This window comes from Amblyraja radiata, chromosome 8, assembly GCF_010909765.2.
Source record: "Amblyraja radiata isolate CabotCenter1 chromosome 8, sAmbRad1.1.pri, whole genome shotgun sequence".
In the NCBI taxonomy this organism is placed as follows: Eukaryota; Metazoa; Chordata; class Chondrichthyes; order Rajiformes; family Rajidae; genus Amblyraja; species Amblyraja radiata.
In genome coordinates this window covers 56,804,528-56,819,236 of record NC_045963.1, presented here as the reverse complement: position 1 = coordinate 56,819,236, position 14,709 = coordinate 56,804,528, and the positions used below count along the sequence as shown (strand labels likewise).

The following is a 14,709-nucleotide window of genomic DNA, read 5'->3' as shown; positions in this document are numbered from 1 at the left end:
ATTTAACTTTATACAACAGCCTTTTGGAAGTTCTAAGGCATTTTATAGCCAATGCAAACTTTCTGTGGTTTAGTCATTGTTGTAATGTAGTGTCATTCAGCACAGCCCAACTCATTCATGCTGACCAAAATGCCTCATCTCATTCGCCCGCATTGACCCAAACCTTTTCTATCCCTCTACTTGGTCAAATGTCTTTTAAATGCTGTTATCGTACATGCCTCACCTACTTCCACCTTGTGTAGAAAGGAACTGCAGATGCTGGTTTATTCCAAAGATAGACACAAAGTGCTGGAGTGACTGAAGAAGGGTCCTGACCTGGAACATCACCCATCCTTTTTCTCCAGGGAGTTACACCAGCTCTTTGTGTCTATCCTCTGGCAGCTTGTTCCATAAGTCTACCACCCTCTGCAAATATACCGTCCTGTTAAATTTTTCCCTTCTCAACTTAAACCAATGTCCTTTAGTTCTTGATTCCCCTGGGGAAAAAGACTAATTATTCACCCATCTATTCCCTCATTTTTTATCTTTAAGTTCATTCCTCATCCTCCTTTGCTCCAAGGAATAAAGTCCTAACCTGCCCAACCTCTCCCCATTGCTCAAGCCTTTGAGTCTTAGCAACATCCTGATAAATCCCTGCACTCTTTCCTTCAGCAGGGTGACCAAAACTATTGTAACATGACATTCCATTTTCTGTATTCAGTTCCCTGAACGATGAAGGCCAACATGTCAAAAGTCTTCTTCACCATCCTGCCTAATACTTGAACTCCTAGATATCTCTACTTTACAACATTCCCCAGGCCCCACCATTTACTGTGAAGGTCCTACCCTGGTTTTACTTCCCAGAATGTAATCCCTCGCACTTTACTGAATTAAGGTCCATTTGTCAGCTGTAATTCTTGATGACCATCTTCACTGTCTATGATACCATCTATTTGTGTGTCACATGTAAACTTACTAATACTACCTTGTAAATTATCATCAAAATCATTGAGGTAGATGACGAATGGGCCCAGCCCTGATTTCTGAGGCACACCACAAGTCACAGGCCTCCAGTCCGAAAACAATCTAAGACCACAACCATCCTCGCTTCCTACCATGAAGACATTCTGTATCCAGTTAGCTAGTTGACCCTCGATCCCATGCAATCTAACCTTCCACAGCAACCTACACAGCAGCAAATTCCCACAATCCGATAACAAAGAGATAAGCTGCTTTGGTGATAGTGCGGAATATATCTTGTCCCAGATAACGCCACTGCTCTGCAAAATAATGACACAAGATGCTTTACAACCCTGTTATTAAGGTCCCATTCCAAAATTCAACCTCCAATATTACATGTCTGGAGTGAGACTTTTGTTCTGGTTAGAAGCTGGTGGGTTCAAGTGAGTTAACGATGCAGAACATTTTGAAATATGCCAGGATTTTGATCAACACCTTATAAATGGATGGCTATATGAATTGTACAGTTTTGATGGATGAGGCGGAGAGTCACAACACTAAAACAGGTCCTTTGTAATATCCACATCGACCATCAGGCATACGTTTATACTAATCCGACAGTAATACAATCTTGGATTTGCCGAACTTCCCAGATTCTACCTCTCAACTCCACATCAGGGTAATTTACAGCAGTCACTTAACCTACAGGCCCATTTTGGGAAGTGGGAGGAAAATAAACATCTGGAGGAAACACACACAGTGACAGTCAGAGAAGCACAGGGCACTCAGAGAGCACACAAGGTCAGGATTGAGTCCGGATTAGCGCAGCTGTGAGGCAGCAGCTCTATGAGCCACCCCCGCACAGCTCGCTCGGGTGGCCATGCCTCCAATTGCTGAGGCCCTAAGCGTCGGAGTTTCCTGTGTAAACCTCTCCCTCAATCTCCTTAATTAAGATGCTCCTCACAGTAGCTTCTTGATGAAACATGCGATTGATCACCTGTCACAGCTTTTGAAGGTTGGCGCAGTATTTGACTACACATTGAAAAAGGTTGGTTTATAAATGCAGTGCCGCTGTTGACAAATACACGAGGGTGTAGCTTTAAGGTGAGAGGGGAAGTTCAAAGATGTGCAAGTTAATTACCCAGAGGAGAAGTGGCGGAAGATACACTAGTAAAATTCTGGAGGCATTTAGCCAGATACATGAACAGCAAGGAATGAAGAAATATGGATCATGGGCAAGCTGATGGATTAAAGAAGATAGACACAAAACGCTGGAGTAACTCAGCGGGACAGGCAGCAACTCTCAAGAAAAGGGATAGGTGATGTTTCTCAGACTTAAATTGGGATGATGATCAGCATAGACATGACGGGTCAAAGTGCCTGTATCAGTACGGTTTTATGTTAATTTAAATGCAGATTCTAATGCTGAACTAATGGGCGTTGCTTCAGATCTTTGCTCTATAGAGCTCTATTTGCTGTAATGTCACGGAGTATTTAGTGGTAACAGATTTGTAATTGTGTTTCATGATGACAGGCACAGTACAGACCCCAGCCAGAGGTACATCCAGTATCCTGCCGACTCACTTTTCCACCATGAGTCGCCTGGAGAGCAGCAGGTCCAACAGGGCACGTTCGACGACCAGGGACTCGTCCTGCCAGACGGAAGAGATCAAGGTAGTGCCGCCGTCGGTCCGCAGGATCCGGGCACAGAAGGGACAAGGGATCGCGGCCCAGCTCTCCGGCTCTTCAGGCAACATGTTGAGCACCCCCCAAGCCCACGATGAGCTGCGCTTCCACAGCCTGCCGCGGCCGTGTGCCAGGGTCATACTACAGGATGGAGTGGCCTGCACGTCCGGCCGATGGCAGGACTCCTGCGGCTCACTGCCTAGGCCAAGGGGCAGCTCGGAGGCCCAGGCCCAGACCAGCCTGCTGCCCCGGCCCAAGTCCCAGGAGCTGGGTGGGTCCCAGCCGGCAGAGGAGGGTGCCCTGGGGGCCTCGCCCCGGGCCGGGACGGGTTCATCAGCCGAGGCGGTGCCCGCGGGCAAGTCCCGCTGCTGGGCCCCCGGCACGTCGGTCGAGATTCCGGCCAAAGCTCGGGAAGAGCACTGCTCCTCCAGCGGCAACTGGAGCGGCAGCAGCGGCGGCGGTGGCTCAGCCCGGCAATCACCAACCTTGGACAGAGCACCGCCCCCATCTCCCTCGGACTCTGCCGTCTGCCTGGCGGTGCGTCCGCGGTGGGTTGCCGACAGCCAGACCCAGGCACACCACTCGCTCTCCGATGCGGCAGAGGCCAGGTGGAACAGCCTCTACCTGAAGGAGCCATCCTCGCCCGCGGGTCTGGCAGAGGGTGAGGGATGGCGGCACTTGGGAGAGCGCTCCCTCAGCCGCAGCATCTCGCTGAGAAAGACCAAGAAGCCACCGCCGCCGCCAGCCCGCAACGACTCCCTGCGCCGCAGGGCTAAGGGCAGCGGCCCCCTGCTCAGCCCCTCGCTCATCGCCAGCCTGCAGCGCTCGCTGGAGGGAGGCCTGAGCCGCCAGGACGGGCCCCAGGCCCCCACCAGGCCCTCCGTCTCCGTCTCCGTCGAGGGACCTGAGCCGTGGCTCATGCGTTCCCGCAGTCAGAGCAGCAGCAACAGCAGTGGGCGGTCGACGGGCGGCAGCAATGCCTACTCCACCGGTGCAGTCAGCACGCCGTCGCAGAGCGAGACCAGCAGCCTGCGCTCCGACTCCGGCGATCCCTGGGCCTACTACAGCCAGGAGGCCGAGGGATGGAGGCCGGGCACTTGGGACGGTGCCGGGCAGCCCAAGCCCAAGAGCTTGTCCCCGGACAAGTCTCTGGGCATCACCTCGCCGTCTAGCGGCTACTCCAGCCAGTGCAACACGCCGACCAGCGCTGGCCCCGGCCTCGGCCTACCGCCACCCTGCCGAACTTCGCCCAGGCCCAAGGTCAAGCCCAAAGTCCCTGAGCGCAGGTCCTCAATGCGATCCTCCGTCTCCGCCTCCTCATCCTCTGCCTCGCTCTCCTCCAGCGCTTCCGAGTCACGTCCCCAGGCGGCAGCTGTTCCCTCGCCTCTCTCCCCACCTTCTGCCACTGTCTCTGATCTGACCACGTCGGTCCATAACGCTCCTCCCCCTCTCTCCGCCTTGCCCTTTCCCGCTGCCCTGGTACACCTTCCCCTGCCTCCCCCTGTCCCCCTGCTAGAGTTGCTGCATACGTCACCCCCTCCTGCACCCCCTGTGCAAGGATTGCCCCTTCCCGCCGTGCCTCTGCCCACATCGCCCCCTCCCACTCGCCTTCTGCCAAAGTCACCTTCTTTCAAGCTCCGTCTGCCCATGTCACCCCCTCCTGCGCCCCCTGTGCAAGGATTGCCCCGTCCCGCCGTGCCTCTGCCCACTTTGCCCCCTCCCACTTACCCTCTGCCAAAGTCACCCTCTGCCAATCTCCCTTCGAGTATGGCACCTCCTCCTGCTCCCCCTCTTTTTCGACTCCCTCTGCCCCCCATGCTCCTTCCTGCCCCCCCTGTGCCCCCCTCGCCTCCTCCTTTGCCAAGCTCGCCCCTTCCGTCAGCGCCCTTGCCCCCTCCGCCCCCCCTGGACCTGGCGGCACTCTCCGGTGGGAAGAAGCTTCCGCGCTCGTCGGCCCTCTCCTGCCGGGAAGAGCCCAATGCCCGTGGGCAGCGGGGGGATGCCCACAGGGCGGCGGCAGTGGGCCCACCGCTCATCACGGCCGACGCCCTGCGGACGGTGCAGCTGCGGAGCGTGAGGCCAGGCGGGCAGACACAGCCCACCAGGCCGGGGATCGCGCGGCACAAGCCGCCATTGCTGCAGCGGCCCTTGTCCCTGCAGAGCCCTGGCAAGCGTGCCCACAATGCCAGCACGCCAGCTGTGAAAACACCGCCTGCTCGGGCGGCTGACCTGGCGGACTCAGAGAGCAGGGCCGGCAGTGTCAGCGAGCCTGAAACCCTAGCAATCTCCAGCATAGCTCCAGCCACACTCACGAGCGAGCTCCTATCCACACTGGAGCCACTGCCTTACAGCTCTGGAGCCACTGACCAGGGTAACGGTGCCAACACAGGGGTCAACCTGGAGCCCGATCCAGAGGGGGCACTGACGCCCAAGAAGTCCAAACTGCCCGGCAGAATGCCACCTCCCATTGCCAGGAAACCCAAACTGAGCCTTCTGATACCACCCTCACCCTGGGAGATCACCGCTCACGACAAGAGGCCGCCAGACATCTCCAGGTCAGCCGCAGAGAGCACATCTTCAGCGGCAGAGTATAACGGGATTGGTGGGGGCCTGCCGTCACCGCCAGAGACTGACTCCGGCAACTCCCGCCCTGCCGAGAGGCCAGAGGGCACGCCACAACCACAGGCCTGGGCAGCTGATCAGACTGACGGGGACAGAGCAGTGGAAAAAAGCCAGAAAAACTCCAGAACGAAAGAAGAACAGGGAACAGCCTCCTCGCCGACTTGGGATCATGTGGACGAGAGCAGCACCACGCCCTGCCAAGAAAACGAAATAGGTGAGATTCAGAAATGGCCACAGTTTCCCTTCTCTCTATGTACACTTTGTCCCTTTTCTCTCTTTTCATTTCTTACACTTCGCATGTCCTTATTTCTATTCTATTCCCTCTTCATCTCTAACCCTCCCCTCTAACCTATCCCTTGCTCTCCTTTCTCACTCTTACCTTTCCTTCGCCTCGCTTCCTTTTCCCTTGCATCTCGCCCACTGCTGCTGGTCCGCTCATTGATGCTGCCTTCCTCTTACTTCAAGTGATGAAAGATGGTTGGGGTATCAAACAGTTGCAGGATGGGTGTGCAGTATTTGGGGTAAGATTGTTAACAAGGGTAAGACAGGACAGAGGATAGTGTTTAAAGGGTGTGATACTCTTGTGTTTAACACAAGCAGTGTAACAAAATCAGGTTCACTAACAGGATGTGAGGGTACAACATAATATTAAAAAACAGACACAAAAAGCTGGAGTAACTCAGCGGGTCAGGCAGCATCTCTGGAGAAAAGAAATGGGTGACTTTCTGGGTCAAGACCCTTCTTCAGACTGACAATCACTCACCCGGAACGTCACCTATTCCTTTTCTACACAGATGCTGCCTGACCTGCTGAGTTACTTCAGCATTTTGTGTCTATCTTTGATTTAAACCAGCATCTGCAGTTCCTAGCTACACATGATGTTAAATAGACTGGGATCAGGCCAAAGGACCCTTCACAGTTCTTCAATAAAACCCTGGCTGTCCCTGCAGGTGAAGCGCATTTTTCACACGGTTGTCCTGTCTCAGTTCTACACGGCTAACCCCTATATTTTGTGACTGTAAAAAGGGGCACCTTTCAGCAGTCATCCTCTCAATTCGAAGGATCTTGGATGATTCCATGTGGGTGGTGGCACAATGGCACAGCGGTAGAGTTGTTGCCTTACAGCTCCAGAGACCCAGGTTCAATCCTGACTATGGGTGTTGTTTGTACTGTGACCGAGTGGGATTTGCCTGGGTGCTCCGGTTTCTTCCCACACTCTAAAGACGTTCAGGTTTGTGGGTTAATTGGCTTCAGTAAAATAGTAACTTGTCCTTGGTGTGTGTAGGATAGTGCCAGTGTATGGGGTGATTGCTGGTCGGCGTGGACTCGGTGGGCTGAAGGGCATGTTACTGCACTGTAAACCTAAGCTGAACTAACCTAAACCTCATTCTTGAAAACGCACATCAGCACAGGGTGCTTTGATGGAGTTAGGGGTGTAACAGGGTGTTTGTTGCAACAGTCAGCTGGAGGTTAACTGCTGATCTTTGACAGATGACGTGTTTGAAGAGAGTTCTGCCAGCTTGAACAGCAGCAGCGGGGACTGCGGTGAACAATCAAGTACTCCAAGCCGATCCAGGACTACAGAGGACCTGTTCGCCGCAATTCACAGGTATGGGTGCATTGATCAGAGGTTGAGGAGCAAGCTGGACAAACGTGGAGAAACGGGATATAGAAACATAGACATAGAAACATAGAAAATAGGTGCAGGACACAAATTACGGAGGATCTCTCCTGGACTACAAACACCACCACAGCAGTCAAGAAGGCCCAGCAGCGACTCTACTTTCTGAGGATCCTCAGGAAAAACAACCTGGAGGGGAAGCTGCTGGTGTCCTTCTACCGCTGCTCCATCGAGAGTGTGCTGGCGTACTGTATAACCACATGGTATGCCAGCTGCTCTGCAGCGGACAGGAGAGCCCTTCAAAGGGTCATCAACACCGCACAAAAAATCACTGGCTGCCCACTGCCTTCCCTGAAGGACATCTTCAGCTCTCGCTGCCTTGGCAGGGCAGCCAACATCCTGAAGGACCCTTCCCACCCTGGACACAACCTGTTCCACCTGCTGCCCTCTGGCAGACGTTACAGGTCTTTCAAAACTCGCACAAACAGACTCAGAGACAGCTTCTACCCCATAGCCATACGTGAACTTAACAATGCAAAATAAGTAATAACACTCACATTCAACTGAATGGTTCTACTTCAGCTGCTATTGTTATTTATCTGTAATTTTTTTAATATGTATATATTTTTATCTTTTCTTATATATTTAAAATTGCTCTTGTGAATCGCACCGTGGGATTGACTTTTAAATTTTGTTGTACCATGTGCAATGACAATAAAGAGATTCATTCATTCATTCATTCAGGAGTAGGCCATTCGGCCCTTCGAGCCTGCACCGCCATTCAATATGATCATGGCTGATCATCCAACTCAGTATCCTGTACCTGCCTTCTCTCCATACCCCCTGATCCCTTTAGCCACAAGGGCCACATCTAACTCCCTCTTAAATATAGCCAATGAACTGGCCTCAACTACCTTCTGTGGCAGAGAATTCTAGGGATTCACCACTCTCTGCGTGAAAAATGTTTTCCTCATCTCGGTCCTAAAAGATTTCCCCCTTATCCTTAAAATGTGACCCCTTTTTCTGGACTTCCCCAACATCGGAAACAATCTTCCTGCATCTAGCCTGTCCAACCCCTTAAGAATTTTGTAAGTTTCTATAAGATCCCCCCTCAATCTTCTAAATTCTAGCGAGTACAAACCAAGTCTATCCAGTCTTTCTTCATATGAAAGTCCTGACATCCCAGGAATCAGTCTGGTGAACCTTCTCTGTACTCCCTCTATGGCAAGAATGTCTTTCCTCAGATTTGGAGACCAAAACTGTACGCAATACTCCAGGTGTGGTCTCACCAAGACCCTGTACAACTGCAGTAGAACCTCCCTGCTCCTATACTCAAATCCTTTTGCTATGAAGCAAATCCTTTTGATATAAAGGAAACTCTGAGCAGTGGGGAAGATGGTAGAAGCCTCATGGACAAGGAAAATGGAGTGGGTTTAGTGCGAAGCCCTGAGAGTTGTGAAAGTGCCAAGTTAGAAAATACTGTGATCACACAACCGCTTATCGCGTCTATATTCCCTTCTGTTTCCAAGTGCACAATGCTGGGTAAACTTTATGCAACTCGCCAACTCTGTTGTCCACAGAAATCGTAGGATTATTTCCAGGGGACCAGTACAGGTCCTGTGAATCTCTCTACACATGTCCCACTCATTATCACAGCCTCCCATTTCTTTTGTCTGAACCAACTAACAGCTGGACGATACGATAGAACTTTAGTTATCCCAGGAGGGAAATAGATCTGCCAACAGTCATAAAACACAAGATACATGAAATTAAAGTGACGAGTGGAAAGGATTGAGGATGTGCGAAGATTGGGGAGGTGGGGGGGAAGGGGAGTCAGTCTACCCCACAATAGAAGATGGTGGAGTTTGTACAGTTTGGTAGACACAGGGAGCATGATCCCCTGTATCTTTCTGTACTACATCCTGGTGGGATCAGTCTATGGAACAACTAAGAGTCATGGAGGGATGCACTGTATTGTCTTTTTAACAACCTTTTGGAACGCAGATTCCCAGTAACTTTGCCCCTCCGAAATAGGTTGGAATGTCATGGAATCATGGACTCTGGGCTCATCAATTTTGAGCTGCGATTCCTGAAGTTTCACTCATTTATTGCATGAGTAGCAACCACGTTTTCCATTAGCTCCTGCCTACAGTGGCTTCAATACATCACCTTCCCTGCTTATCTTCATTCATTGTAAATGGATTTAATTATTTAAACACAATTCTACACTGTTGCCAGTTGGTCCCAAAACACCCTCGCTCAACATCCGCATTTCACAGACACTGGATTAAAACAGGGATGGAAGGAATGTGGGAGGGAACGGGACTGGGATCAAAAAGGTAAGAACGGGTTAGAAAGTAAGGCATAGAGGAGTCAAGGGAGTGATGGGAGCGCTGCAGACTCCATTGCTCAAGACAATCTGGGATAAAGTCAGGACTGTTTTTCTGTATTGTGATTTAAAAGGGGAAAGTAGTTAAAAGGACGTTAAAAGGAGGCAAAAGGAAAATTTGAAGAAGGGTCTCGACCCAAAACGTCACCCATTCCTTCTCTCCAGAGATGCTGCCTGTCCCGCTAAGTTACTCCAGCATTTTGTGTCTACCTTTGATTTGCACCAGCATCTGCAGTGGAAAATAGTCAGATATCAGGAAGTATAGAGGCAGGTAGTTTGAGATTGAGATTTTTTTAATGCTTTTTGTATGTTCCCGTCTTTCTCTCACTCCACGCAATTTTCAGCCTTCTTCCCTCAATCTTATTATCCCTCTGTAAGTATATCCCCATCCCTTATTTCCGCCTCCAATGCCCTCCCCTGCTCTCCGCCTCTGCTTCCCCTATCCATACTCTCCATGCTCTATTCCACTGTCCTTTCTCCACCTCCTCTCCCCCACTTTTATTCACCTTCCCTTCTCTCCCGCACTTTCCCCACCTCTCCTTTCACCAGTGTTGCTCTGTCGAGTGACTGATGATAGACACAAAATGTTGGAGTAACTCAGCAGGCCAGGAGGCATCTCTGGAAAGCAGGAACGGGTGAAGTTTTGGGTCAAAACCTTTCTTCAATCAGGGAAGAGGGAAATGAGAAATGGAAGGGTACAAAGAACATAAAAGGTGCGAAAAGAGCAGATCAAAGCAGACGATGATCAAGGAAATGTAGAAAGGTTCATTGTTGGAAGAGGTGAAGGTGACAACAAGGCATACAAAGTAAAATTAATCATGAGCACAGTCGGAGAACTATGGTGAGGTTGTGACGGAGAGAGAGGGAAAGCAAGGGTTACTTGAAGTTACAGAAATCAATATTCATACTGCTGGATTGTAAGCTGCCCAAGCAAAATATTAGGTGAATAATGATGTCCTTCACACTTTTAGGTCCAAGAGGAGGGTACTGGGCCGGAAAGATTCGGACGACGAGTTCAGCCGGACGCAGTCACCGTCGTCTCCGGTGACCCCGACCGGCTCGCTGGCCAGCCCGTGCACCCTGCGGCAGGCGGGCTCCATCCAGCGGAACCTGCGCAAGTCCAGCACCAGCAGTGATAGCTTCAAGGCGCTGCTGCTGAAGAAGGGCAGCCGGCCGGAGCAGAACTGCCGCATGTCGGCCACCGAGATGCTCAAGAGCTCGGACCCCAGGCAGCGTCCGACCGAAGCCGAGCAGGCCGTCGGGCGCCCGGCGGGCCAGCGGGGCCGCAACCCGCGGGAGGAGTGGGCTTCTCACGAAGGTCCGATGCCCAGAGGCGCGGGGCTGGGCGTCCGCTACGGGCGCTCCCGGACCCCGCCGTCGGCCGCCAGCAGCCGCTACAGCGCCCGGCTGCACCAGCACCGCCTCCACAGCAGCCCCATGTCCGTCATCCGTGAGGCCGAGGCCTGGGAGGCCGCCGATGATAGCCGGCGGCGCAGCGACGGAGACATCAGCGTCCAGAGGGCCGTGCCGACCAGTGAAGCCAATAAGCAGGAGAACCGGGACCCTCTTATGTCACCGTCTAGGTCGGCGGCACCGTGCGCCGCCATTATGACGCCAAATGTTGCCAGCCAGGACTGGGAGCCTATTACATCACCGTCAGGGGCAGCGGCGCAGGGCTCCGCCATTTTGACACCAGGCGTCAGCAGTCAGAACTGGGATCCACTTACGTCACCATCACAGGGTGCCGCCATTTTGACAGCGGGAGATGCCAAGCAGGACTGGGACTCATGAAGGACACAACAAAAAACACAAGGAGACTGATTCCACCCACTAGCTTTTCTGTTTTTGTTTATTTTCAAATTCCTCAGAGACCAAGCATTGGCACAAGCCAGCCAAGGAGAAGCCCACTGAATAGATATTTTAGTCTTTCTCTGCCTGGGCTACAACAGGGAGGACTGGCAATTGTATACTACCAGTAGTGTAGCAAGGCGTCCCTATGATGTGGTGCTGAAAGGATATCGTCTAAGTTTGTAGAGAAAATTGAAAAGACGCTGGGAATATGGGATAAAAGCAGGAATGGCAATAGCTTTGCTGTGGAAAGAGAAAGGCAGTTCAGGTCAAGGCATCTGTGTGGCACCCGTCCTGACATCATGAATCCATGGGCAAAGAGGCACTTTTTTTCAGCTGAAGAGAAGAGTTCCAGAATGGAAGGATGCAGTAGAAAGCCAATGTGACACTTGTGTCTTTTACCTACCTGGTGTGCAGATAAACAGGGAAAGATCTGGAAAGGAGAAATTACAAGATAAAAGGAAAGGGAGTCAGATATTTGAAGATGAATAGTGAAATAGGAGAAGCGAAATAGTAGAGAGAGAGAGAGAGAGAGAGAGAGCAGTGAGATGATGGGCTCGAGTACTCAGCTCAGACGACTGGGTTTTTTTGACGTGTTTCAGAGTTTTTTTGCGTGGCAGGTGGTTAATTCCGCTTGTGGGATTTCCTGAATGGAGCTGTGGAGGAAAGAATTACACTGTTAGCAAATGGTTGGATTGTGGGAGATCTGAGAAACTGGGCAGTGCAGAGGCAGATCAAAACAACATGACTAATCCAGTCTGTGACCGTTTGTAGTAGAAGAGAGGAAATAGTATGTCCTGGAAATGAAGGCTTAGTGTTGTGGTAATTTTGTTGAAGGTTTATTAATTTTAGATACTTGTAGCAGTTAGATGCAAAACATCTGTGCAGAGCCGTATTTTGCACATTTCATGGCTGCCGTACTTGGCTGTTAGACCTATCTGTGGCGTTATTTCAGACAGATGTGGTTGGCTTCGGTATTCCTAAGGTGCTGGAGTGTGGGGTGAAAACCTAGTGTGTGGTCAGCTGGAGTTGCATCTTCTAATTCCTTCTGAAAGGGCCAGCTCATAGTCAAGATGGCCTGGCCCATGTCTGTCGAGGAGGGAGGAGTGCCATGCTGTGCTTACCTGCCGACACACTGTGCCTTCAGTAGAAGACCTCAGCAGAGGAAGGAGGTGATAAACCAGCATCTGCAGTTCTTTCTTACACAAAAGGAGGTGAAGGATGCACAATAGGTGTCTACCAGGATCCCAATGTTTCTCCATCCACCCAAAACACAGTTGACCTACATTTCCCAGCACTCAGTGAAAAGTAGGAGCAATAGTTATATTAATGACGGCACTAGATAGACCGGCCCCAATTGCATCGGATGAGCCTGCTGTTCTGACCTCTGACCTGGGCTCCCTTGGCACAAAACAGGGATGTACGGTAACCCTTCACCAGCCGACACGCGCAGTGGGCCAGATCTTTACACACTGCGAGCTTTGGTTTCAATGCTGGAAACCTGCCACGTACACACCAGTTGGAGGACACTCCAGCTACAGAGTTGTGGAGGGATAGTTGCCCATGTACTGCAAGCAGAATTGGTGCACAATTCATGTTGTCCCACAAGATCTCGATGGATCAGTGATGACTGGAGGCTGGCTGTGCAGGCACTGTTCCACCCTGGCTCACTGTTGTGTGGTCTCTGCACCTACAACCCCCACTTCGTTCTCCAATATTCCCGCTTGATTTGAATCTCATCACCAATTGAAAAGCATCATACTGTAGGTGCTGGAAATGTAAATAAAATATGGGAGAATACTGGAAACACTCAGCAGGCCATGTAGCATCTGCAGAGGGGGAAGCTGGGGGGTGGGGCTAAGATAACCTTTCAATCCTTGAGGCAACCAATTGCTACTTAAATACAAGGTACTGTCCACCTGTTTGTTTGTCCCTCCACTACCCTATTCAAAGGGTTCCTCAGTCTCCTTATCTGTGCCTTTCTCAGAATCCATGACACGCACGCACTGTGTTAAGTGCCTTCTCCACACAGCAGTGGGAACCTGTCCCTTTGCTCTCCCCATCCCTTGCCTTTCCACCGGTCCCTAACACTGCAGGCTGCGTCTGAACAGGATGCCGTGGCTCACTGCTGACAGCTAGTGGCAGGTCATGGACACTGCAGCAGCCAAACGCAATGTCATCTCACTCTCAATTCGTCCAGGAAATTAGGCTAATTTGCACTGCATGGCATGGTTCTCAGCACAGATTGCGAGGCAATTTGACTGTGCCATCAAATACTCTGGTTGCTTTGGCATCAAATTCTGGCCTAGTCCTGAATCCTTAACTACCTACAGTGAATATCAAACAGACACAGAAGGGAAAAGTAATGCAGTATCATATTTTTTTAATCTAAATTGGCTGGCATAACATTGGAACTTTGCCGAGGTTAGCCTGAACATTGGCTTCAGCATGTTCCTAAAAATACCAATGTTGGGAGTGTGAGAGAGAGGAGGTTAGTGTGGAATTGAGCAGTGATGAATCCCTTGGTTAAACTGCCTCACTAACACTCAGTGGCTAAGTTAAATGTATACTCTCCTGGATAGGATGGCAAGGAGTGGCTATTATTAGCAAAGAGGAATAAATCAGAGAGGGAGGCTGGTTAATTGCTGTTTGGAACAGTTGTGCAGATATAAATATGATTTGAACATTCTGAATCCTGTAATACTTGCCGACACCCAGTTACCAAAGATAACAAGCATTTCCTAGAGAAACAAAACACCTGCAGTATTTTTCAAGTAAACTTCAAAGAGTTTATGCATGAAACTGCACATGGAGAGCCTTAGATATTAAACTAAAGGAAAACTCAGATATGAGATAAACACCAAAGGCAGGAACTTAATCAGACATCAAATAGAAAGAGATGTTTCCTGCTGCACACCCTTTATAAATTGTTTTTACGTGTACAAAGATTGTAAAATTGTCTCTTTTCGGGGGGGGGGGGATTCCTTTGTAAACTTTTTGGGGGGAATGTGTACATTTTAGCTATTTGGGGTTTTTTAAAGTTGAGAGTTTTTAGATTATTTATTTTAGTACAGAGGGAGATTGAAGTCTGCTTTTCCATCTTGCCTCTAATGTGTCTTGTGTTTGCTGTTATTGGGGAAGGAAGGAGAGGTGGTTAGAAGGGTTTACTTAATTCCCGTGGGAAATGCTCAAAACACTGCGGCCTTTTGACGTGCCCTGTTAATTTTGTAATCAGGATGCTGTGTTCTCAAATAAAGCAACATTTTCCTCTGAAGTAAAAACATTTATTCTTTCATCCATGTGACACATTATCAACATATTAAGTGTTCGGTGTTGGTTTGTTTCAGAACAAAATCTCTTCACTAATAGCTCAGATGGTAAATATTACTCTGTGTTTAAAAAAAAGACTTTCTGGCAATGCCAACACGACTGGTAGAGCTGTTCAAAAGGGAACTGCAGGTGCTGGAATATCGAAGGTACACAAAATTACTGGGGAAACTCAGCGGGTGCAGCAGCATCTATGGAGCGAAGGAAATAGGCGATGTTTCGGGCCGAAACCCTTCTTCAGACTCAGTGGCTAAGTTAAATGTATACTCTCCTGGAT

The 14,709-nt window shown here is 50.2% G+C and overlaps 1 protein-coding gene across 6 annotated transcripts in view; it reads left to right on the top strand.

The window, feature by feature from the left end:
• nhsl1 (NHS like 1) overlaps positions 1-14,379 on the top strand; it is a 233,082-nt gene extending 218,703 nt beyond the window's left edge. For 5 of the 6 annotated variants that reach the window (XM_033025973.1, XM_033025971.1, XM_033025974.1 and 2 more), the window contains 3 exons: positions 2,474-5,461; positions 6,739-6,856; positions 10,229-14,379. In XM_033025973.1, the coding sequence (XP_032881864.1) occupies positions 2,474-5,461; positions 6,739-6,856; positions 10,229-11,048 (3,926 nt within the window). In that variant the 3' untranslated portion in view covers positions 11,049-14,379. The remainder of the gene's footprint in view (positions 1-2,473; positions 5,462-6,738; positions 6,857-10,228) is intronic. The other variant, XM_033025972.1, reaches the window with a different exon arrangement.
• Positions 14,380-14,709: the final 330 nt, after the last annotated feature.